Consider the following 23,404-nt stretch of genomic DNA (forward strand, 5'->3'; position numbering starts at 1 on the left):
TTCAGTTAATCGATCACTGTGCAATGTTTTACATCAGCCTGTTATATATCATATTGTGATCAATTTTATAAATGTGTCCTTCAAATCTGACTGATGAACTTTTCTTTTGCTCTTCAGTATTTTTAATTTATTTAACTGTGGTCAAATCCATAAGTAATTGCAAGATCAGACTTTGGTTTATTCAGATATTAAAAGAAAATATTCTAAGTAATTTCTTGCATTATCATTAATAAAGAATAACAGTACAGAACAGTAGATATACTATCTAACCCATAAATAAGACATAGAACACATCACATCACTATATATAGAACAAATAGTTATATAAGGTTAAAAGAATTGACATCTAGGTGGAATTTTCCCATTTACAGTTAAAGTGCGGTAGCGTGAATTTTCATGGTGTCTGCACTACCATGGCCCAGGCTGAATGTTCTCATGCAATCTTTTGCTTTTCACTTTATTAATTATACTACTGAACTGTTGAGCAGGTTTCTCGAGGAAACTGCATGGCAAGTGAGGCAGAGGTGCAAAATCTTCCAGGCTCCATGCCTCAGGTTTGTTACTTAAAGCTCAGCTGCACATCACTTCAGATGCCACAAACCTAGAACTAACTCTTAAACAGTGCAGCTTAATTCTCTTTGATCTCAAATTATCTGAGTGGAAAGGCAAGCTAGCTCTCTGCTTCCAGGACAGAAATATGGAGGTGCTGGTGGACAGAGTGGTGGAGGGCTCTCTTTCTCTGTTGACAGCCAAAGGAGGCCATGCTACCACACCTAGTCAGCCTGGAGAGAATTTGCTGTGTCCTGCGTGAAAAGGGATGCCCAGCAGTACTTCAAGAGGGTGAGTGATCTTCCGAGCTTCAGGCAAACATGTAGCACCATTTTCTCTCTGCTATCTCACACTCAAGGGCCAGCACACAGTCTAACACTGCGCATGCAAGCATGCATCATGTTCATTCAAGGGCTCTCACCACCTCATCCTCCCAAACTACTAATGCTTTCTGCTCTTGATGCTTCCTATTCATTCAGAGGACACTTCACTCGCTCTCCTGTGCATACATGACTATTAACTGTGGTAGCAATCATTTCAATTAAAGTCAATCCCCCTTGTTGCCACATTGAAGGTAAAATTGGCTTACCACGCTCCCAGGATTGAAGCCTCAACAGCACCCAACAGACCCACCTGTAATCCCCGGACTGGTTGCATTTAACCTGCAGGATTCACCATAGTGAATGCCCGATGGTATTTGGATAAGACCCTTAACTGATGGGAACGGACCTGGAGGGTATCCCCTTAGCAACAGTAGTCATCCTTCACACAATTAAGGTCTCTGCTCTATTGATTTTCACAAATACCATTCACATGCACACAGAGTTTGTTTGGCATTTAAGCAGCTGGCTCATGCTGCAGCTCGGATGTTGATGTAGCATGGCGCCATACTGTGACATGACTGAAACATTTGCTCCCCAGTAACACAAGCTACCTCTTTCTATCGACACTAAAAACCAAGGTAAACAGCAGAGGTTGAAGTAGCCTGTAAGTAAGCACTGAAAGATCTTTCCAATCTGTGTGAAGAAAGCAATGTGACCCACACAGAGACTAGCAACCTCCAAGTAGGTACTAAAGTCAGCCAGCACCTAGAAAGCTAACAGCCATAAGATGCTAATGTGCTCACGCCAGCGCAAAAGCATCCTACATAGATGCATGAGTTACATAGGTGCCCCTAAGCACAAAGTGATCTGGAGAAGCATGCAAGACATAGGCCTGAAATAGTGGACAGTGGCAGAGTTAGTCCAAGAGCAGGCCTGCTAATGTGGTAAGCTACCGATTTGCCAACGTGGAGTTCTGAGATGAAGAGTCAAAGAGCACGGTGGTGCTGCAGGGCCCATGCACCGATGGTGTGCAGAAGCTGCAGTGGCATAATGGCCAGGACAGGCAATTGGCAAGCTACAGCTGCCAAGTACCTGAGCTGCTTTACCTATTAGGAATTTGCATTATCTTGTTTCTCAGTGGAGGAATGGCAAATTGGGTGTGATATAAATAGGGGGAGTTGGGGCTTTAATCAGATGCAAATACATGGAAATAAGGTAGCCATTACTCAAGAATGAAATTCTGAAGTTGCCATTCAAAAAAACCTTTCTTGATGTTAAGGATTTAATTCTTTTCATTGTCACCCTATTTAGTCACCATACTACTCATTTCTGTCGCCATACTAGTGAGGGGAAAATTTTGTCTATAATCTTGATATTGACTTATGGTTCAATGGTCAGTTCAAACCACTAGACAGATGATGTTGGATAGATTTCGAATTGCTGTTACGATTACTGCATGATTTATTTATTTCACATTATCACACGTTTGTACCCCTAGCATATCACTACCTCCCTGCTTTTCACACACATAGCATGAACAGCAGCAATCTCAATGGTAACCAATAACCACTTCCTTTAAAGAATTCAAACAGTAGAGGCATATGTTGAGTTGGGATAGTCTTTGGAACTCACTATCAACACTGGCATAAATGTATGAGGTGGAAATTATTACCTGCCTTAAGAGTTTTCTGTTGTGTTTCTGAATTAATAACACATCCTGATTGCTATGCTCCTCAAAATGTTTTGACAATTTTGATTTTAAAATTTCATCTCCTTTACATATTTGCTCCAACTATAACCAAATAAACAAAAATATAATTTGAATAAACAGCAAAGAATAGAGCACCCAAAAGATTCAAATACTTTAACCTAATTAGGAAACATTCTAAAAACCAAATCTTATTTCAGCTTTACTCAAAGTATCGGAAATACCACATATTTTACAGAGAAAACAGTCTGCCACCAATCTTGATTCCAACGTTCAAATATGCATGAGGCTCAACTCTGCGAATCATATTTACCTTACACAATTTGGTTTCAAAAAAAGATCAAAAAGCTGTCAGTATTTTCTCTGAACACAATATATGCCACATCCCATGAACCTAATAAAGATTCCTTTTCCTCCAACTCACAATTCTCCTTTGTCATACAAGAGGCACCTAAGAATCAATCTTCCATTACATCATCCGACCAGAATTGAATAAAACTGTTTTGTTTCAAATTATACAAAAGACTCTTAACAACTCATTATGCATATACACAAGTTTCAAGGCCCTTCACTTACCCCACAGTAACTAGTTTCTAGTACAAAGTTGGCATGGATTTAAATAAAATAAAAGTATATGTGAAATTAACAACATGTCTGGCAATAATATTAAAACAAATTCATGTAGTTTATCCCTTTCAAACCCACAACTATGAAATTATGTTGCAGACTACTGCATCACCTTTTGAGAGTGGGGAATCATTTCACTAAGCTGTTTTATTAATCCATTATATTATCATAACTGAATTTAAAATCTGAGGACAAAGCAAACTTAACGGATATACAGTTTCTCCTTCATATACTGCAGGTTGTATGGGACATCTGCTGTCAATACATCAAAGCATGGCAAGCAGATTAAGTAGGCCTTTTTGCAGTTTGTAAAATATATTGAATGAATTCAAGGTTATCTTTCACCTGCATGGTATGGAAAGAATTAAGTGCAAAAAAAAAAATAAACTGCAATAAAGCTAGATGCATTGTCACAAGCTTGAAATATGACGACTATATGTCCAGGTTAAAATAACAGCAAATTTCAATCAGTGAAATCTTCATATGGACTTTGAGCTTTTCTTCATTTTTCTTTTAAGCGCTCCCATCTCCAGTCCTCAGTTTACATGCTTCAATCATCTGCTTAGAAGCTCGCTTTCGATCACTTGCCAGGCCAAGCCAACACATGAAATCAATAAAGCATGTTGTTGGGTTCAGTCGCAGACCAAACTCACTTGTTGAGTAGTCAAATGGAAACGTGTGATGATAGTTGTGGAATCCTTCTCCTGTAAAAATTAGAGTAATTTAGTATTCATCCAAAATATTAACTCTCAAGCTTTTTTAAAGCTCAGAACGTAAAGAACTTATATAAAGGTATAATGTCTCTCTCCTTAAAATACTACAAAATAGTTCGAAGCTTTGTTTTGTTGGTATTCTAGGAATTTTCTAACTGTGTTCTATACCTAGGTAGCTTTGTTTTGTTTGTTTTTGCCTTTCAGGAAATAAATATCTATTTTAAAGAAATACAGCAGCCTTGTGAGACTATGGTTCAGTTAATGACTACAGTGTCAACTAAAACAAAACATACGATCTATCAACCAGATTTCATTCTGGGATCTGATTGGTCATACCATCAGCTGGCAATGTGACACAACACTGCAAATTAGAAATTCATTCCTGCTTCTTAAAGGTGTACCGTAACATTGCTCTCAGTAAATAAATGCAAGCTCAATAAAATGTAACAACAGCAATAGGAGAGAATTGCACTGGTACAAAACAGGAGCAGAAAAACAGATTCATCTGATGCAATAATGTATTTAATCAAGTGGCCCAATCTAGAAAAAGGAACCCAGTTCTTGGAATCCAGCCCAGATGTGCATGGACTCTTTGGAAGTAGAATGTGTAGGCCCTGTCTGAGGTCTTGGTTTTGATCATGTCTGGTTAGCGAAGGCTATGTCCATCCAGATGTGAACATGGACAGTTTTGATCTGAATTCTCTTCCAATGCAATGTAGTGACCTCTTTTAAGCATGGCTCTACCAGTTAAATGATTCTGCGTTGTAAACTATTGCCCTACTGCAAATGTGGCATGCTCACTCCTAGCATAACTATCATCTCTTGCTTTCACCTTTCTCGGTTGTTCCAAAATAGCATCCCTAACTTCAAGTGGATGGAACAAATCAAAACTGGGAAGGGCAGAATAGAGCTGTTGCCTGAACTTAAGCTTGGCTGGGGAATGGAATCATAGATCTCAATGGAGTTATATGTAAGTAGGGCACGGTAACCTGTAGTCTTGACCTGTCTGCTGGCATTTGGAATAAGCAATTTAACTGCGAAATGTACGTTTCAGCACATGGAGAACAACCTGCCCGAGATAAACCCAGCAGTACAGCCCCTGCAACCTCTTTCCATCTGTCAGAGCCAAGGTGTATACTGGGAGACAGGTGGGTGATTGATGGGTATTTCTTGAGCACCTCTTTTGATTGCCCAAGTGATTGGAATCAGGAGATGCTATTACAGCGGACAAATACAGTTGAGAAATTCATGTAAAATATTTAATATGTAAATTAATGAAAGAAACAGAATCAAGCTGGCAGGACAGGTGATGTGTTGCCACTGTAGTGTGCGGGAGCTAATGGACATCAGCACAATTCACAGTCATCACATCGGCAGCAAGTGTTGGCTGCTAAATGAACTTTGGTGTGAGCTGCAGTCCAAGCTGCAGACACTGTCGCATTTCAGGAATGGGCACAGCTGTCTGGAAAATGTATTTCAGAAGGCAGTCACCCTTACATTAACTTAATCAAATTTGATTGGTGGTCAGGGACAGGTGAATATGGCTGCTTTGGAGGTGCTTCGGCCAGTCCAATTGTCCAGTAAGTATAAGGTTCTTGACTAGGGTGGATGAGCAAACAACAACAACATGATCCAGAGTGTTGTTCGAGTGGAGGGAGGAAAGAATGTTAATACAGAAAGTACTTACAGGGCAAAACATAATTAGGGGAATAAAATTGTTCTCTTAAACAAAAACTGGGTTTTGAAAGCTGTGTTGCCTACCTGATTAAAATCTCTTTTTGGATTGGACAAGAACTTAGAGTGAGAAAGGAAGGATCATGTTGAGATTCATGTAGGTACCAATGACATAGGTAGGCATAGAAAAGAGATTTGGCGGAGGGATTATGAGAAAGTTAATAATCACTCAATTGCCACCTGAGCCACATGCAAACTGGAATACGATAAATAAGGTTAGTGAGGTAAATGTGCGGCTCAAAGTTTGTTGTGGGAAAAATGAGTTCTAATTCAGAATCTTTATCTGAATGCCAGCTGCATTACACCAGCGTAGCTAAGTTGATTGCACAGTAAAGACAAATGAATATGACTTGATAGCTATTTCACAGATGTACTTGCAGGGTGATCAAACTAAGAACTTGATAGTCAAGGTTAGTCAACATTCCAGAAGAATAGGTGAAAGGAGATGAGGTAGTTTTGTTAATAAAGGTTGGTATTGGTGTGGTGATGATAGTGATATAGGTGCAACAGACGGTGATGTGGAATCAGTTGGGATGGAAGTGAGAAAAATCAATCAAAAGAAGTCATTGGTGGGAGTTGTCTATAGGTCCCCAAAGAATAGCCTTTTTTTAGGACAAACCATAAATGGGAAAATATTGGAGGTGTGTAAGAAGGGTGCTATAAGTATCATGGGTGATTATAATTTGCATATTGACTGGACAAATCAGATGTGCACAGGCAACATGGAAAATGAATCTGTAGAGAGCATTTGAGATTGTTTCTTAGAACAGCCTGTTTGCAGGACAGGCTATTTTAGATCTAGTAACTTGCGATTAATAAGAGATCTCATGGTTAAGGATCTTCTAGGAAATAGTGATCACAACATGGTAGAATTTCAAATACAGTTTGAGAGAGAGCAACTCGAACCAATGTCATCAATTTAAATAAGGGCAACTGCAGAGGTATGAAGAAAGACTTGTCTACAGCATGTATTACATAACACTTAGCAAAGATTTAGTCTGGTCAAAAAGGAGGACTTGATGAGAAAAATGAATTATCCAGGCTTAACAAAAAGGATTAATAAGAATTTCCAATAAAAACTAAGGCAAAAATAGCAGAAAAAAAATTAATGATAGGCCAGATGATTTAGATCTTTTTTAGGAACCAACAGTGGATAACTAAAAGGCTAATAATGAGGGAAGAAATTAATTATGAAAGTAAATTGACAAAAATATAAAACTAAACAGCAAGAGTTTATACAGACATGGCAGATAATTTAAATCAATATTTACATCAGACTTCACTGTGGAGGACTATGAATATCCCAAAAATAGATAACAAACAAACAAACTACTAATGGTAGGAAATATCTTGTAACAGTCTCTGTCATGAGGGACAAAGTATTTGATGTATTGTTGCAAGTTGCCTGAATGTGATACCTGCAGTTAAGTGCTGCAGAAATGGAGGGGATCAAAATATTCAAAATATTCATGGAGGAGTGTCATAACAATCAGCCTTAGGGCCTCAATCATTTGCTATCTATATTATGAACTGGAGGAGGGGTAGAGTGTAATGTATCCAAATTCCCTGCTGATGCAAAACCAAATGTGACAGTGTGTTGTGATGACAGCATAGGGATAAATTTGCAACGGGATATAGATAGTTTGAGTGAGTGAGAAAAGAATTTGGTAGATGCAGTTTAACATAGGAAAATGCGAGATCCTGCACTCTGAAAGGAAGAATCAAAAAGCAAGTTAAGGCAACTGTTAAAAATGAGATACTTGACGTTAAAATATTGAGATACAAAACCAAAGAAGTTATAGCAAAACTCCACAAAATTTAACTTGAAAGTATTAAATTCAATCCAAGGCACCATCCCTTAAGAAGGATGTTAAGGTCTGACAGATGATGCACAGGATATTTACAAGAATGGTACCAGAAATTAGGCAATTCATTATGCAGAGAAATGGCAGAAGGAGGAAGTAAAAGTACTGGAAATACTCAGCCGGTTAGGCAAATATCTCTAGAGAGAAGCAAAGGTACATTTCAGGCTATGTCCTTTCATCAGAATTGATCAGAAATCTGACTGTAAGAGTTTTTAAGCCAGCAAAGAGGAAAGGGGCATGAAGAATAAACAAGAAAAACAGAGTCTCGGTGGCTCAGTGGTTAGCAATGCTACCTCATAGCACCAGGGAGCTAGGTTCAATTATTGCTTCGGGCGACTTTCTGTGTGGAGTTTGCACATTCTCCGTGTCTGTGTGGGATTCCTCTGGGTGCTCCAGTTTCCTCCCACAATCCAAAGATGTGCAGGCTGGGTGCATTAGTCAGGGGCAAATATCAGATAATAGGGTAGGGGAATCGGTCTGGGTGGGTACTCTTCGGAGGGTCGATGTGGACTTGTTGGGCCAAAGGGCCTGTTTCCACACTGTAGGGATTTCATGATTCAACACAGAATGTCAATGGTGTTTTATTTCTAGTAATAGTTTGTGGATTGTAGACATCAATAGCCCATCCTTAATTGCCTTAAAGATGAAGATGAGCCTTCTTGAACTGCTGCGAGGATATGATGAAGGTATACAATGTTGTTAGGAAAAGAATTCCGAGATTTTAACCCAGTGACAGTAAATGAAAAAGTCAGGATGGGCTGTGTGGTGTAGAGGGAAATTTGCAGTGTGGTCAGGAGTGCCGGTTAGGGTAGATTAACAAGTTAGTTGTATCTAACCACTCCACATGTTAACTGTTGACATGGAAGCTGGCATCATTGGGAATGATACAACAATGAAACTGGAGAAAATGGAGTAGTAACTGTTAGCCTGTGGATTTGTAGAGAACATTAGTAGAAAGCTAATCTCCAGAAATGGAGATCAGAAGTCAAGCAGGGAGAATCGGAAATGGACCGGTGAAGGTAAGGGAATGATGAAAATTAGAAACAAAATGAACAAAATAGATATCGATAATTTTTATTAAGAGATGAAAAGGAATCTGTAAGGGAACACTGATGACATTCCGATCTAAAATATGTCAGATTGAATTGAACATTCAGAACGGAAACAGGCTCAGTGCTGTGGAAGACCAGGAGGATTTGGAGACCCAGATTGACAAAATATTAAAGGTACCACCTCAAGACAAGAAAATTGCAAAGTTACCATAGTTCCAGGGGATGATGTTAGCATCACTACTTTGCAAACCAGTCATCTAGCCAACTGAGCTAGCCAACATCACCCCCCCCACAGCGCACCCCACACCCCAGGATAATACGAGCCATCACAAAAAAAAATCGTGAAGATAAAGCAGTTGTCATTTTCAGGAGACAAACAAAAAAGGATTGGAACAATTTGAATTTCGTCACTAAAACCCCTGATACCTGGTTCAATGTGAGCAGGTCTGTCCCTACTTTTTACCAACTATCATAAGATTAAAACGACTTCCATTTTCACAGACAAACTTAACAACCAGCTTCTTACTCACCAATTGCTCCAAATGTAACAAATCTATTTTCTCTCGGGCTGATGTATTTGTCATAGGGTCTATTTCCATACATGTGAGCAGCACTGTTAACCAACCACGTGACATTCAGGGATACTGTATACCGAAGGATAGATGCCAAGAAATATGAATTCCACAGACTTTCTCCCCAGAAGTACCAGGGAATAAAAGTTGGCATGAAGAAACACATGATTAAAACAGAAGTCTTGTAGTACCTATGAAAATAAGCAAATTTTACTTCAACAGAAATTACCAGCACAATTCTCTTAAAAACACAATCATCAGAATGTGTACAAAGAATAAAACCCTAAAAGACCATGAGACCATAAAACATAGGAGCAGAAATTAGACTCTTCAGCCCATCAATCTGTTCCACCATTCAATCATGGCTGATAAGTTTCTCAACCCCACTCTCCTGCTTTCTCCCCGAGGCCCTTGATCCCCTTGGTACTGAAGAACCTATCTATCTCAGTCTTAAATATACTCAACGACCTGGCCTCCACAGCCTTCTGTGGCAATAAATTCCATAGATCAACCACTCTCTGGCTGAAGAAGGTTCTCCTCATCTCTGTTCCAAAAGGTTTTCCCTTTACTCTAAGGCTGTGCCCTCAGGTTCTAGTCTCTCCTACCAACGGAAACATCTTCCCAACATCTACTGTCTACACCATTCAATATTCAGGATGTTTCAATTAGACCCCTCCCTCAATCCTTCTGAACTCCATCAGGTATAGACCCCGAGTCCTTAAATGTTCCCCATATGTTAAGCTTTTCATTCCTGGGACCATTCTCGTGAGTCTCCTCTAACATGCTCCAGGGCCAATACATCCTTCCTGAGACATCAGGCCCAAAACTGCACACAATATTCCAAATGTGGTCTGGCCAGAGCCTTACTGAGCCTCAGAAGTACATCCCTGTTTTTATATTCAGGTCCTCTCAAAATAAATGTCACCATTACATTTGTCTTCCTAACTACTGACTCAAGGTTACACTTGAGATAATCCAGGACTAGAACTAGCTTTGCACTTCACATTTCTGAATTTCCTCCCTATTTAGAAAATAGTCCATGCCTCTATTCCTCCTACCAAAGTGCATGACCTCACACCTTTCCACATTGTACTCCATCTGCCACTTCTTTCCCACTTTCCTAACTTGTCCAAATCCTTCTGCAGCCTCCCCACCTCCTCAATGCTAGCTGTCCCTCTACCTATGTTTGTATTATCTGTAAATTTAGCCAGAATGCCCTCAGTTCCTTCATCTAGATCTTTAATGTATAAAGTGAAAAGTTCTGCTCCCAACTCTGAACTTTGCAGAACACCATTTGTCACCGGCTGCATTTTAGGAAGGACTCTTTTATCCTCACTCTCTGCTTTCTGCCAGACAGCCAGGCGTCTAACCATTCTGTAGGCTTTCTATGACTCTATGCTAGCACTTTGCTTCTAACACCATGGGTCCTTATCTTACTCAGCAGCCTCCAGTGTAGCACCTTGAGGCTTTTGAAGTCCAGGTAGCTAACATCCATTGGCTCTCCTTGGTCTAACATGCTCATTACTTCCTGAAATAACTTTAGGAGATTTGTCAGGCATGACCTCCCCTTGATGAAACCATGCTGAGTTTGTCCTATTTTACCATACATTTCCAAGTATTCAGAAATCTCAGCCTTCCAGGATCTTACCCACAACCAAGGTTAGGCTAATTGGTCTATAATTTTCTGTCTTTTGCCTTACTTTCTCTTAAAACCACTATCACTCAGGTAAAAATTTCATCGGCTGGTTAGAGAGAGAAATAACTGCCCTTTGTTCGAACTGAAGGAGACAGGAATTAATGATGCCTTCTGCCCAAATCCAACCCCCCCCCCCCGCCATTTATCTCTCCACCCTGGAGGCTCCCTGCCTCTATTCCTGATGAAGGACTTTTGCCCGAAATATCAATTTTCCTGCTCCTCAGATGCTGCCTGACCTACTGTGCTTTTCCAGCACCACTCTAATCTAAACTCTGGTTTCCGGCATCTGCAGTCCTCACTTTTGCCTTAAAAAATCTTCTGTAAACTATGTGAATTACCTGCAATATACATGTTAGTTTTGGTTACCCCACATCATTTATTCTCTTCCATGGTATGGTAAGCCAAGTAGATCAGTGTGATTATCTCTAAATGCCCCTGAACCCAGTGGTTTCCCAGGTCATTGCTGAGAATCAACCATATTGTTGTGGGTCTAGACTCATTTGCAAGTCAGATCAGGTTAGAATGACAGATTTCCTTCCCTAAAGGACATTAGTGAGTCACATGAGCTTTTACATAATCAATAGCTATTCCATTCACCATTAGACCAGTTTTTATTTAAATTCCAGACTTTATTGAATTTAAACTTCACCATCTGCCATGGTGAGATTTAAACCTTTGTTCCCAGAATATTAGTCTGGACCTCTGAAATAAGAGTCCAGTAACATTTCTATTGCCTCCCTTGGAGGAAAGGTTAGTGGAGAACTGTAAAGTTAATACTTGATCTTTTTTCTAAGGTGTACCCAGATATTTTCTGGCAAATTGACAGATTATAAATTTTATTTAAGATATTTACTTAAGACATTTTAAGATTATCAATTATCTGACATATACACAATGAGCCAGGACCAGTCAGCATGGATTCAAAAAGGGAAAAATACCGTTCAATCCGAAGCACCACACATACAAAAACGTGTTAGATTTCTCCCACCTCCCACAGAAGGTACAGTGGTCACATGGGAGAACACATTCTGGAAATTCCTGGTGAACTTCTTTCATAAAAAATATGATCAATTCAAGGAGTAACCTTCCAATTCAAATAATCAGTTGAAACTCTCAGAAGTTCAATAAATAACTAGACAAGTTTATTGTCTCTCTGTGGACTTTTGATTAGTGAACTGATACAAATGAAGCAGAGAAATCTCATAGATAAGAAAAGGAGTTATTCAATAAACAGACTGCAGGATCAGTGACCTTCTCTTGCCTAAAGTGTTTCAGTTTGCTATATTGTGGAACATAGTGTATAATATTTTACCAGGATATTTACCTGCACATTTGTTATTTTACAGTATTGAAGATTCTTATACTTTATCGTAAAGTTAAGTGTTCCTATAGGATTTTATTACTATCTTTTCTGGCTATTGCTTCACCTCACTGACATCCACATAGTCTGATTTTATCCCTTCATAACCCTGCTCTGGCTTTGATAGGACTTCAAATTCCAAATAGCTACCATTCAGGACGAGTCATGAATCGGCACATTATTGCTTGGCACAACCTATACTTTAACCTGGCAAAATTAGATTAAGGGAGAGGTCAATACAGATGCAGTGGCAGAAATATGAGAGGATGTTTCTAAATACATAGAATTTTTTAAAAAATCACTTGTGGGATGTGGGCATTGCTGGCTGGACCAGCATTTATTGCCTATCCCTAGTTGTCCTTGAGGTGGAGGAGAGCTACGTCTTGAACCGTTGTAGTCCATGCTTTGTGGGGTGACCTACAATGCCCTTAGGGAGGGAATTCCAGGATTTTGACCCAGTGACAGTGAAGGAAGTGATCTATTCCCAAGTCAGGATGGTGAGTGGCTTGGAGGGGAACTTGCAGGTGGTGATGCTCCCATATGTCTGCTGCCCTTGTCCTTCGAGGTGGAAGTGGTCGCGGGCTTGGAAGGTGCTAAGAATCTTTGGTGAATTTCTGCAGTGCTTCTTGTAGATTGTACACACTGCTGCTCCTAAGCATTGGAAGGGTGTGGATGCTTGTTGATGTGGTGCCAATAAAGTGGTTTGATTTGTCCTGGATGGAGTCAAGCTTCTTGAGTAATGTTGGAGCTGCACGGACTTTGAGTCAAGAGATGAGTTACTTGCCACAATATTCCTAGCCTCTGGCCTGCTCTTTTAGCCATTATGTTTATGTGGTGAATCTGGTTGAGTTTCTGGTCAATAATAACCCCCAGGATGTTGATGATGGAGGATTTAGTGATTGCAACATTACTGAATATCAAAGGGTTTTGGTTAGATTGTCTTTTATAGGAGATGATCATTGTCTGGCATTTGTGTGGTATGGATGCTTCTTGCCACTTGTCAGCCCAAACCTAGATATTGCCCAGATCTTATGTATTTGAACACAGACTGCTTCAGGATCTGAGGAGTCATGATTGGTGCTGAATAGATCCATTCTAATGAGAAAGGAAATTTCCAAAGGAAAGATCAGAGTCCAATATAAACATTAAAAAGGTCAAATGTATGAACTAACTTGTAGAAAAATCAACAAATGGGTAAGTCATAAACTTGGACAGAATATAAATTGTGCAAAGACTGATTACAAGGTCAATAAAGAACAAAGGATTAGAGTGTGAGAGAAAGCTAGCTAGAGAGGTAAAAACAGATACCAACAGTTTCTATAGATATTTAAAAAGAAACAAGTTTTAAAAATTGAGCACACGTTCTATAAAAAGTGAGTCTGAGAATTAATCATGGAAAAATAAGGAGATGGCAAATGATTCAAATAGGTAAGTTGCATCAACATTCACTGAGAGATTATAAATAACATCCCAAAAACAGCTATAAATCAGGAAATGGAAAAACAGGAACTCAGGAGAACTATCAAAGGAAGTAGGAATGAGCAAATTGTTGGAGCTATGGGCTGACAAGTCGCAGGCCCTGATGGATTTCACCCTAGGGTGATAAAAGAAGTTGCCAGTGAGGTAGTTAATGTATTTTAATTTTCCAAAATTCACAAAATTTGCAGAAGACTCCATTAGTTTGGAAATACCCAATGTAAATTATTTTTAATAAAAGGAGAGAGACAAAAAACAGAAATTACAGCTGGTTAGCTTAATATCTGTAATAGGGAAAACATTATAAGCTACTGTTAAATATTTTACAGCAGGGCACTTAAAAAACTTCCGAGTAATAAGGGAGAGTCAACATGTTTTGTAAAAGGGAAATCAGGTCAAACCAATTTACTGGAATTCTTTGAAGTAGTAATATGTGCTTTGAAGAAAGGGTTGGACAGACTGTACATAGATTTCCAGAAGGCATGTGAAAAGTTGTCACATCAAATGGTACTGTGGAAATTAATAGCACATGGTGTAGTGACTAGTTAAATTAAACTAGATGGCAAGCTCATTCCTGATGAAGGCCTTAAGCCTGAAACATCGATTCTCCTGCTCCTCGAATGCTGCCTGACTTGCTGTGGTTTTCCAGCATCACATTCTCAACTCTGATTTTCAGCATCTGCAGTCCTCATTTTCTCCCATCAAGATGTAATGTGTAGCGAGGCACAGGGATCAGTGCTGGGCCTTCTAATTTTTTTCTCAAATTATATAGATTACTTGAATGAAGGGCCCAGAGATATGATTGCCAAAATGTGCCATGATATAAAGAGCAGGTGGAAAATAAGTTGTGAAAAGGACCTAAGGAGGCTACAAAGAGATATAGATAAGTTCAGTGAATGTGCAAAAATCTGGCAAATGGTGAGATTGTAGATCAGCCACAGACACATAGAAGATAGGAGCAGGAGGCGTCCATTCGGCCCTTTGAGCCTGCTCCACCATTCATCACAATCATGGCCAATTGTCCAACCCAAAAGCCTAATCCTGCTTTCTCCGCATAATCTTTGATCCCATTCACCCAAAGTGCTATATCTAGCCACCTCTTGAATATATTCTGACTGAATTGACAGAACAGGCTTCAGTGGCTGTGGGATCTGCTTCTCCTCCTAATTCATATTTTCATGTGTTAATCACCGGGCAGAAATGGGATCTAATGCCGACTCTTCCCATTCAATGCCTGGAATATGGAGTATACTGGCTCAGAGTAATTAAATGGACAAAGACATGGGATCAAATTGGGAATGAATATCTCAGAGTTACTTTAGACACTGCATCTGTCCATTTACTATCATTTGTTGCACTGTACTATCTGCATGTTACTAGTAAATGTTAGCAATGTAAAACAAAACTTGGAGACTGGAATAAAACAATAAATCCTGAAAACTAAATATCTGTCATTTTAATTGTAGGCAGTTTTTGAACATTGGTTGGAATACAGTTATGAGGTAAGCTTGTGGCGCAGTACTGTAAATATGAATATTGTAAGCAACCTTAATCTGCTTTCAACCACATAGGGGCATCACATCCCAACCTGATCCTACCTCTGTCAGACATTTGTTTTTCAGCAGGCAAACGTTAAAAATGGGAATCTGAGCCGATTATAGTTCCTTTAATCAGATCACAGGCACAAAGGCAAATCTTAACACCCCAAACTGCTAACTTGACTGTAAATAAACCTAAGATTTGAAACTGGGTCCTTCTGACTTTTATGCCTGTTACTGCAATAGGTACTGCCTTGTCCACACTGGATTCCAACAGTAAAACTTTGATGCATTGACAGCTTCCTTCTTGGAAATGTGGTTTTAATTTGTGCAACGAGTTATTACCTATTTACTTTCTTGTTGCTGCCCGATGCAGGACAATCAAAAGCAACTGTATAAGCTATTTATCAAGGTTAAGAAATGTTCTGTCAATGTGTACAAGTTATCTGTGAGAGATGCATTTCAAATTAAATAGTCAGGCACAATTCAAATAAAAATTATAGGCTTCAAGTAATTAAACTCACTGGGACATCAATAAAAATGCATTAGAATCTAGGCAAAACTTTTACTCAACTTCTAATGACTACTTTCGTGTTATAGAATACAAGTGTAAACTAGCCATTGATCCTTTCCTTATTTATGAGGTAAGTAAGTATCAACAGGTGAAAAGGAAATAAATACAAGATGTGAATGAACATGTTTCTTAATGTCTCTGACAGCTGAAACCCACAGCACTGTGATGGATATGGTAAAGTAGTTCAATACATATACTTTGAAAGCCATTGACATTTCCAATTATGGCCAATCCTGTCCAAAATAATTTGTAGCCAGACACGTTTTTCTTGCCTATTCCTTAATTATAAAGCTGAAGGATATGAAAACATTCAAGTCTCAGATCATCAACATTTACAATTTTCATACATTTAAAAAAATAATTTTGCTTCTTTTTCTTATGACCAAAGTGAATAATCGCTCACTTTCACACAATACTCTAGCTGCCAACTTGTTTCCTACTCACTTTACTTATCTATATTTCCTTGAGACCTCTCCACGTGCTTCTCACAGCTAGCATTCCCACACAGCTTTCTATCATAAGCAATCTTTGTGACCTTATTTTCTGTCTCATCATCAAATCATTCAAGTCATTCATACAGATTGCAAATAGCTGAAACCCAAGCACTAATCTGTGTGACACTCTCATCAGTCACAGCTGCCAATTTGATCACTTCTTCTAGATCTTCTAGATTTCCTACAGTATGGAAACAGGCCCTTCGGCCCAAAATGTCCACACCGAACCTCCGAAGAGTATGGCCAATTCACCTGACTTGCTATGCCAACTTTATTCTTGCTACCCATAACCCAGTCTTCTATCCATGCTATATATTGTCTGCCTCTTCTGTCTTAACCCTACATTTGACTCCATATCAAATGCTTTTTGAAGTCCAAGTAAACAACATCCACTGGTTCGCTTTATCTACTTTATTAGTTTTCCTCTAAATGTGTTAAACAGGATTTAAACCTTTTGAAAAACCAGGTTAACTTGTTGAAATAATACTACTTTTTCTAAGTGCATTGTTAAACCTTCCTCAGTAATAAACTTCAGCACTTTTTCAAGTGACTGACATCAGGCTAACTGGTCTGTAGTTCCCAGTTTTCTGTCTCCCTCTTTTTTTGAATAATGGTGTTATGTTTGTTTTCTTAAAAAAAGTGGTGCCCAGCGTTGACCACTCTGTCAGCAGACATGCAGTAACAGATTTTTAAAAGTCTGGCCAAAAAAAAATGAAAAGAGGAGGTGAAAAAGATTGGAAAGGAAAAGAAGTGCAGTTTTATTTCCTTTGAAACCACAAAGTGTAGATTGCATTGAATGTGAGGTTTTAAAAGGTTATGATTTTGTTGCATATCATTTCCAAAACACTTCATCACAACATTTTAAAAGGCACTTGTCTGAAAGGCAAGAGTCAAATATGGCAGAGTTTTCTGAAGTCTAGACAGATAAGAGACTCTCCCCTTCACTGAAAGTGATTTTGTGAGCTAGCTTTGAATATAATGCAGACAGCTGGCTTAAAATGTTTCAACGAGCGAATTAGATGAATCCCACATTCCAATAACTGACATTTTCACTTTGATGCAATCCAACAGTTTGTATCTCTCCCAAATGTTACAAAATATCTTTAAAAAGTACTATTCCTTGTTTTTTTCAACAATGTTAATTTTAAACTTCATCATAAATACTTCTATAAATTAATGGCAAAAATTTATAATGCAGAAACACAAACCTTGCCATGTTTATTTCAGCTGTAGTGAGATTTACAGTCACATCTTCCATTGTCCATGTACAGTGAAGAGAGATTGAGCAGTTTGGGCCAATACTCTTTGCAGTTCAGAAAAATGAGAGGACAACTAATTGAAGCATAAAAGATGCTGAAGGGAATTGACAAAGCAGACTGAGAGGATTCTACCTCAAGTTGGGTCATTTAGAATGAGAGATCATGATTTTAGGATAAGGGATAGCAAATTTTAAAGCAGAAGTGAGGGGAAGTTACTTCTCTCAAAGGGTCATGAATATGTGGAATTAACCAGCCCAGAGTGCAGTGAATGCTGGGGCACTGAGTAAATTTGAGGAGATAAAGGATTTTTAAAATAGTAATGAGCTAAAGGGTTATGGGGAGCGAGCAGACAAGTGGGGTTGAGGCCAGGATGAGATCAGCTATGATTGTATGAAATGGCAGAGCAGGCTCAAAGGGCTGAACTATCTGCTCCTGTTCCTAGCTCTTTAGGGGATGGGGGGGCAGAGTGTAAGTTGGAGTTGGTTTATCAGCCATCATATGCTCAGATCATGACATTAAATCAAAACTTTGGCATGAGTATTAGTCTATAATAAATTATTAATTCATCTATTTTTAATACAAATGATTTATTGACAGTTTGGTTATGTAAGATGGCAATATTAGTAGCTCTACCGATAACAATGTCAATTAAGGAACACTGCTCCTCAGATAAACTATTTTGTAAAACCTTTGTAAGCCCATGCCACAGACAATAGCAATGACCCAAAAATAAAACTGGTTACCTTTTATGCTTTTGGAATGAAGCTTCCAAACAAGTAATCACATTCAATATTTACTATTAATAATAGTGGACATGTATTGCAAAGTATTGCTGAGCTCTCATCTCACTTGGTTGTGCTTACTTTCTTTGGAACACAACAACAGGGTCAGCAAGAAGGTCACTAACATCCAGCTTCTTTCCTTTCTCTGCCACATCTGGATGTTTCCGAAGGAACAACCAGCCGATATGAGAAAAGAAGAATCCACGGGTGGCATTGTGAGGGTCAGCGTTGGACTCCGAGTATTTGTGATGTACCCGGTGATCTCGGCACCACTCATAGATGTCATTCTGTGAGGAGACAGGTGCAAAAATGTTAAAGATCTGGCCATTAAGTTTCCTTTTCAATAATTATGTACGTACTGACCTAGTTCACCTTACACTGTATAACACTGATGAACACACTAGCAGGCAAGTAGAAATCCAGTGTCTGACATGACAAGCCTTAGCAATAATGGAGAGATTAATCTCGTCTGAGTTCAATGTCAGGTTGGCCAGAATGACTTTGTGCACAAGCACCTTCCATTTGACACGTTCTTTATATCTTATAAAAACACAGGTAAGTTAGTAATGCTTGGATATGTAACCTTTGTTGTTCCTGCATTCTCAAGCAATGTGGGCTGGGAGATACATTTTGCCTAAATATTCCAATTGAGAATTAAGACATATTGTCTTCAGCTAGAATAAAGGTAAACTAAATCTGCTGCCTTATAACTCAAAAGCAGGACTTGAAAAGCTTGGTGAAATGTTGAAGACGCTATGGAGAGGCTATTGCAATCAGCAAGATTTCTTTACCGACAAAAATTGTGCAAAATATACAATTAAGCCAGATCCACCGCATTGCCTGCTGTGCCTCCTAATAATGGTCGCCTTGTACCTCAACCTAACTACACACTATGTTCCCACTGAAGTCGTGGCAGCTGTCCTCATCCACACTCAAGCCATTATATAAAGTAGCCCAACCATCTCACTCAATCTGAACCAGGAGATGGGTTCCAAATCCTTTTTCATGTTTCTTCAGCTCAGTGCCAGTGGTCAACTAGAAGAGGAAAACCAACCCACACAGTCAGGCCCTGGGTGACAGCTTCACAAGTCTACATGCCTGTAACTGTATCGAAAGCTATGCTGATACAAGAAAAATAATCTGACAGCACTGCATACAGGCAGTCATAGAACATAACAGCGCAGTACAGGCCCTTCGGCCCTCAATGTTGCACCGACCTGCGGAACCAATCTGAAGCCTATCTATCCTACTCTATTCCATTTTCATCCATATGTTTATCAAAGACCATTTAAATGCCCTTAAAGTTGGTGAGTCTACTACTGTTATTCTGAGTAAAGAAATCATCTGACATTTGTCTCATCACCCCTTAATTTAAAGCTATGTCCCCTTGTGCTAGCCATCACCATCCGAGGAAAAAGGCTCCCATTGTTCAACCGGTCTTACCATTTGATTATCTTAAATGTCTCAAATAAGTCACCGCTCAACCTTCTTCTCTCTAATGAAAACAGCCTCAAGTCCCCCAGCCTTTCCTCGTAAAATCTTCTCTCCATACCAGGCAGCATCCTAGTAAATGGCCAAAGCTTCCACATCCTTCCTATGATGTGGTGACCAGAACTGTATGCAATCAGAGTTTTGTACAGCTGCAACATTACCTCGTAGCTCCAAAACTCAATCCCTCTACTAATAAAAGCTAACACCCTGTATGCCTTCTTAACAACCTTTATCAACCTGAATGGCAACATTCAGGGATCTATGCACATGGACTCCAAGATCTCTCTGCTCACCTACACTACCAAGAATCTTACCATTAGCCCAGTACTCTGCATTCCTGTTGCTTCCAAAGTGAATCACCTCACATGTTTTCACATTAAATTTCATTTGCCACCTCTCAGCCCAGCTCTGCAGCTTATCAGTGTCTTTCTGTAACCTGCAACATCCTTCGGTACTGTCCACAACTTCACCAACTTTAATATCATCCGCAAATTTACTAACCCATCCTTCTACACCCTTATCCAGGTCTTTTATAAACATGACAACAGCAGGGGCCCCAAAACAGATCCTTGCAGTGCATCACCAGTAACTGAACTCCAGGATGAATATTTCCCATCAACCACTACTGTCTTCTTTCAGCTAGCCCATTTCGGATCTAAACCACTAAAATCACCCTCAACCCCATGCCGCCGTATTTTGTGCAATAGCCTACTATGGGGAACCTTATCAAACACCTTACTGAAATCCATATACACCACATCAACCACTTTATCCTCATCCATCTGTTTGGTCACCTTCTTAAAGAACTCAATAAGGTTTGTGAGGCACGACCTACCCTTCACAAAACCATGTTGACTATCCCTAATCAACATATTTCTTTCTAGAGGATTATAAATCCTATCTCTTACAAGCTTTTCCAACACTTTACCCACGACCAAAGTAAAGCTCACTGGTCTATAATTACCAGAGTTGTCTCTACTCCTCTTCTTGAACAAGGGGACAACATTTGCTATCCTCCAGTCTCCTAGCATTATTCCTGTAGCCAATGATGACATAAAGATCAAAGCCAAAGGCTCTGCAACCTCCTCCCTGGACTCCCAGAGAAGCCTAGGATAAATCCCATCCGGTCCAGAGGACATCTATTTTCACCCTTTCCAGAATTGCTAACACCTCCTCCTAGGAGTAAAAGCAAAACCATTCATCAGAATTCAGCAGCTATCTGTCACAGTGATCTGATTAATTAGCTATCAGTTATCGTGATGACAGAGGGTCTAATTCAGGTGATATAGAATCACAGAAAGATTACAACACAGAAGGAAGCCAGCCAGTCCATTAGAGCAGTTGGTTTCAAAGTGCATATATCACTGGACTGGTAATCCAAAGATGCAGGTTGATGCTAGGGTCACATGCCATCATGGCAGCTGGAGGGATTGAAATTCACTCACTAAATCTGGAAATGAAAACTGTGTTTCAATAATGGTGACCATGAAACCACCATCAATTGCTGCAAAAATCTGCCCTATTTACTAATGGATTTTAAAGAAGGGAAATCTGCCATCCTTACCCGGTCTGGACTGCTTGTGATTCCAGACCCAAAACAATATTTTTGACTTTTAACTGGCCTCAGAAGAAATTCAGGATGGGTAATGAATGCTGGCATTGCCAGGGACACTTACATCTCATGAATGATTAGATAATAAATATTTGTCATGTCTACATTCCATTCAGCTGCTTTTTTTCCATGACCCAGCATTTTTTATTTTCTTCAGGTACGAATTGAATTCTCTATTGAAATCACAACTGAATACACCTCGACTATACTCTGAGGTGGGGCATTCCAGAGCCTATCTTCTCACTGCATAAAAATGTTGCTATTACTTCTTTCGCTAATTGTCTTAAACTGATACTTTTGGTTCTCTACCCTTCTGTGAAATGAAAGATCCCTATGCGCTTTATGGTTTTGAAAACCTCTATCCAACATTCTCTTCACCTCCTCCTGCTTAAGAACAACAACTCCAGCGTTTCTAACCTTTCCAGGTGACTGAAGTCTCTTATCCCTGCAACTATATTCTTAGACTTATGCTGCTCCCACTCACATCCTTTCTAAAAAGTTTAATTCCTATAATTAGGAATACTCAAGGACACAATACTCAAGTTGAGGTAAAACCAGTGTTTTATACAAAAAGTCATCATAATTTCCTTTATTTGTAATCCATGCCTCTACTTATAAAGTTCAGGATCTTGTATGCATTTTCAACCACTTTTTTCAACTTTCCCTGCCACCTTCAATGCATGGGAGATCTCAGTGAAGTATGATGGGCATAGATAGGAATAACCTTTTCCTTCAAAACAGAGGTCAATAAACAGAGTCATAGATTTAAGGTAGTGGCAGCTGGTTTAAAATTAACTCTAATTGGACTATTAGTCACTGTTTACAAGTATTGCATCCATCCCTAGAATTAAAGCACAAACAAAATTGTTAAAAAAAATTTACAACTGCAGGGAAAGAATGACCTGGTCAGTCAATAGAGAACTACAGTCAACATGATGTATAGGCATTTTGATTGCTTCATATGTTGAATTATAACAATAATTATTATTTATTACTACTTCAATTGTATTTAAAGTGTATGTTTTGATATATTTTGTGCTAACTTAATAAAGTTGGGGATGAACATTTAGTTATCACACCACAGAGCAATCAGGTACTTGTAGCTGACAAAATCTCAGAAAACATTCCCTGGTCCAGTTTGTCTGCAACTAAACTTCCCGACTAATTGAACAAATAACAGTGTAAAACAGCATTTACAATAAGTGCTGAGTGATGGTTTTACAAAGTACAGCAATTCATTCTACAATTGTTAGTTTTTAAAACAATCCTTTTCCCATTTCAGTGCACAATCAAAAATACAGAAAAATAAAAATACACGGTGTTCACAGAGAAAAGTTAAAACTTTAAGATGATGTGTCATTACAACTGGAAAACGTTAGCAATATTGCAGTTTTAAATCAAGTACAGAAGCAGAATAGGATAGGGGGAAAGTGAGCAACAGAATAAAAGGAAAGATCTGTGGTAGAATGGAAAACAGGAATGAGTACAACACCGGAAATGACAACATTGGAATAAGTAAAAAAAATTAAAGGGAAGTCTTGATGATGTGTCAGTTGGAAAGGTGGCATCATCTTGCAAAGAAATTGAAGCAATTGTTTTGGTCTGAAACTGTTAAAGTCAATATGGAGTCCAGAGACTGTAAAGTGCCTAATTGAAAGATGAAGTATTTCTTCTCAGGCTTTCCATGAGTTTCACTGGAACAGAGACTGAAGGCAGAGAGGTCGGAGTGTGATTAAAATGAGATTAAAATAGCAGATAACTGGAAATCTGGAGTGATAACTATGGTGTGAACGGAAGTGATCTGGAAAGGTAAACTGTACCTGTCTTCAATGTCAAGCAGACTGCACTGTGAGCAATAAATGCACGATACATTGAAAGAAGTACAAATAAATGGTTGTGTAATTAAGAGGGTTTTTTGCAGGCAGGGTGCTGATCAGGAAAACAGTGGAAAATTTACGAATTCTGCATAGTTCATAAAT

The 23,404-nt window shown here is 39.0% G+C and overlaps 1 protein-coding gene across 2 annotated transcripts in view; it reads right to left on the reverse strand.

The window, feature by feature from the left end:
• Nucleotides 1-23,404, reverse strand: part of LOC122552385 (stearoyl-CoA desaturase 5-like) — a 57,922-nt gene that overhangs the window by 2,428 nt on the left and 32,090 nt on the right. The window contains exons 3-5 of one of the 2 annotated variants that reach the window (XM_043695144.1): nucleotides 18,404-18,609; nucleotides 9,102-9,334; nucleotides 3,861-3,911 (exon numbers count right to left, since the gene is read on the reverse strand). In XM_043695144.1, the coding sequence (XP_043551079.1) occupies nucleotides 3,861-3,911; nucleotides 9,102-9,334; nucleotides 18,404-18,609 (490 nt within the window). Of the gene's footprint in view, nucleotides 1-104; nucleotides 3,912-9,101; nucleotides 9,335-18,403; nucleotides 18,610-23,404 lie in introns of those variants that run through there. The other variant, XM_043695138.1, reaches the window with a different exon arrangement.

The sequence above is a fragment of the Chiloscyllium plagiosum genome, chromosome 1, assembly GCF_004010195.1.
Source record: "Chiloscyllium plagiosum isolate BGI_BamShark_2017 chromosome 1, ASM401019v2, whole genome shotgun sequence".
Taxonomy (NCBI): domain Eukaryota; kingdom Metazoa; phylum Chordata; class Chondrichthyes; order Orectolobiformes; family Hemiscylliidae; genus Chiloscyllium; species Chiloscyllium plagiosum.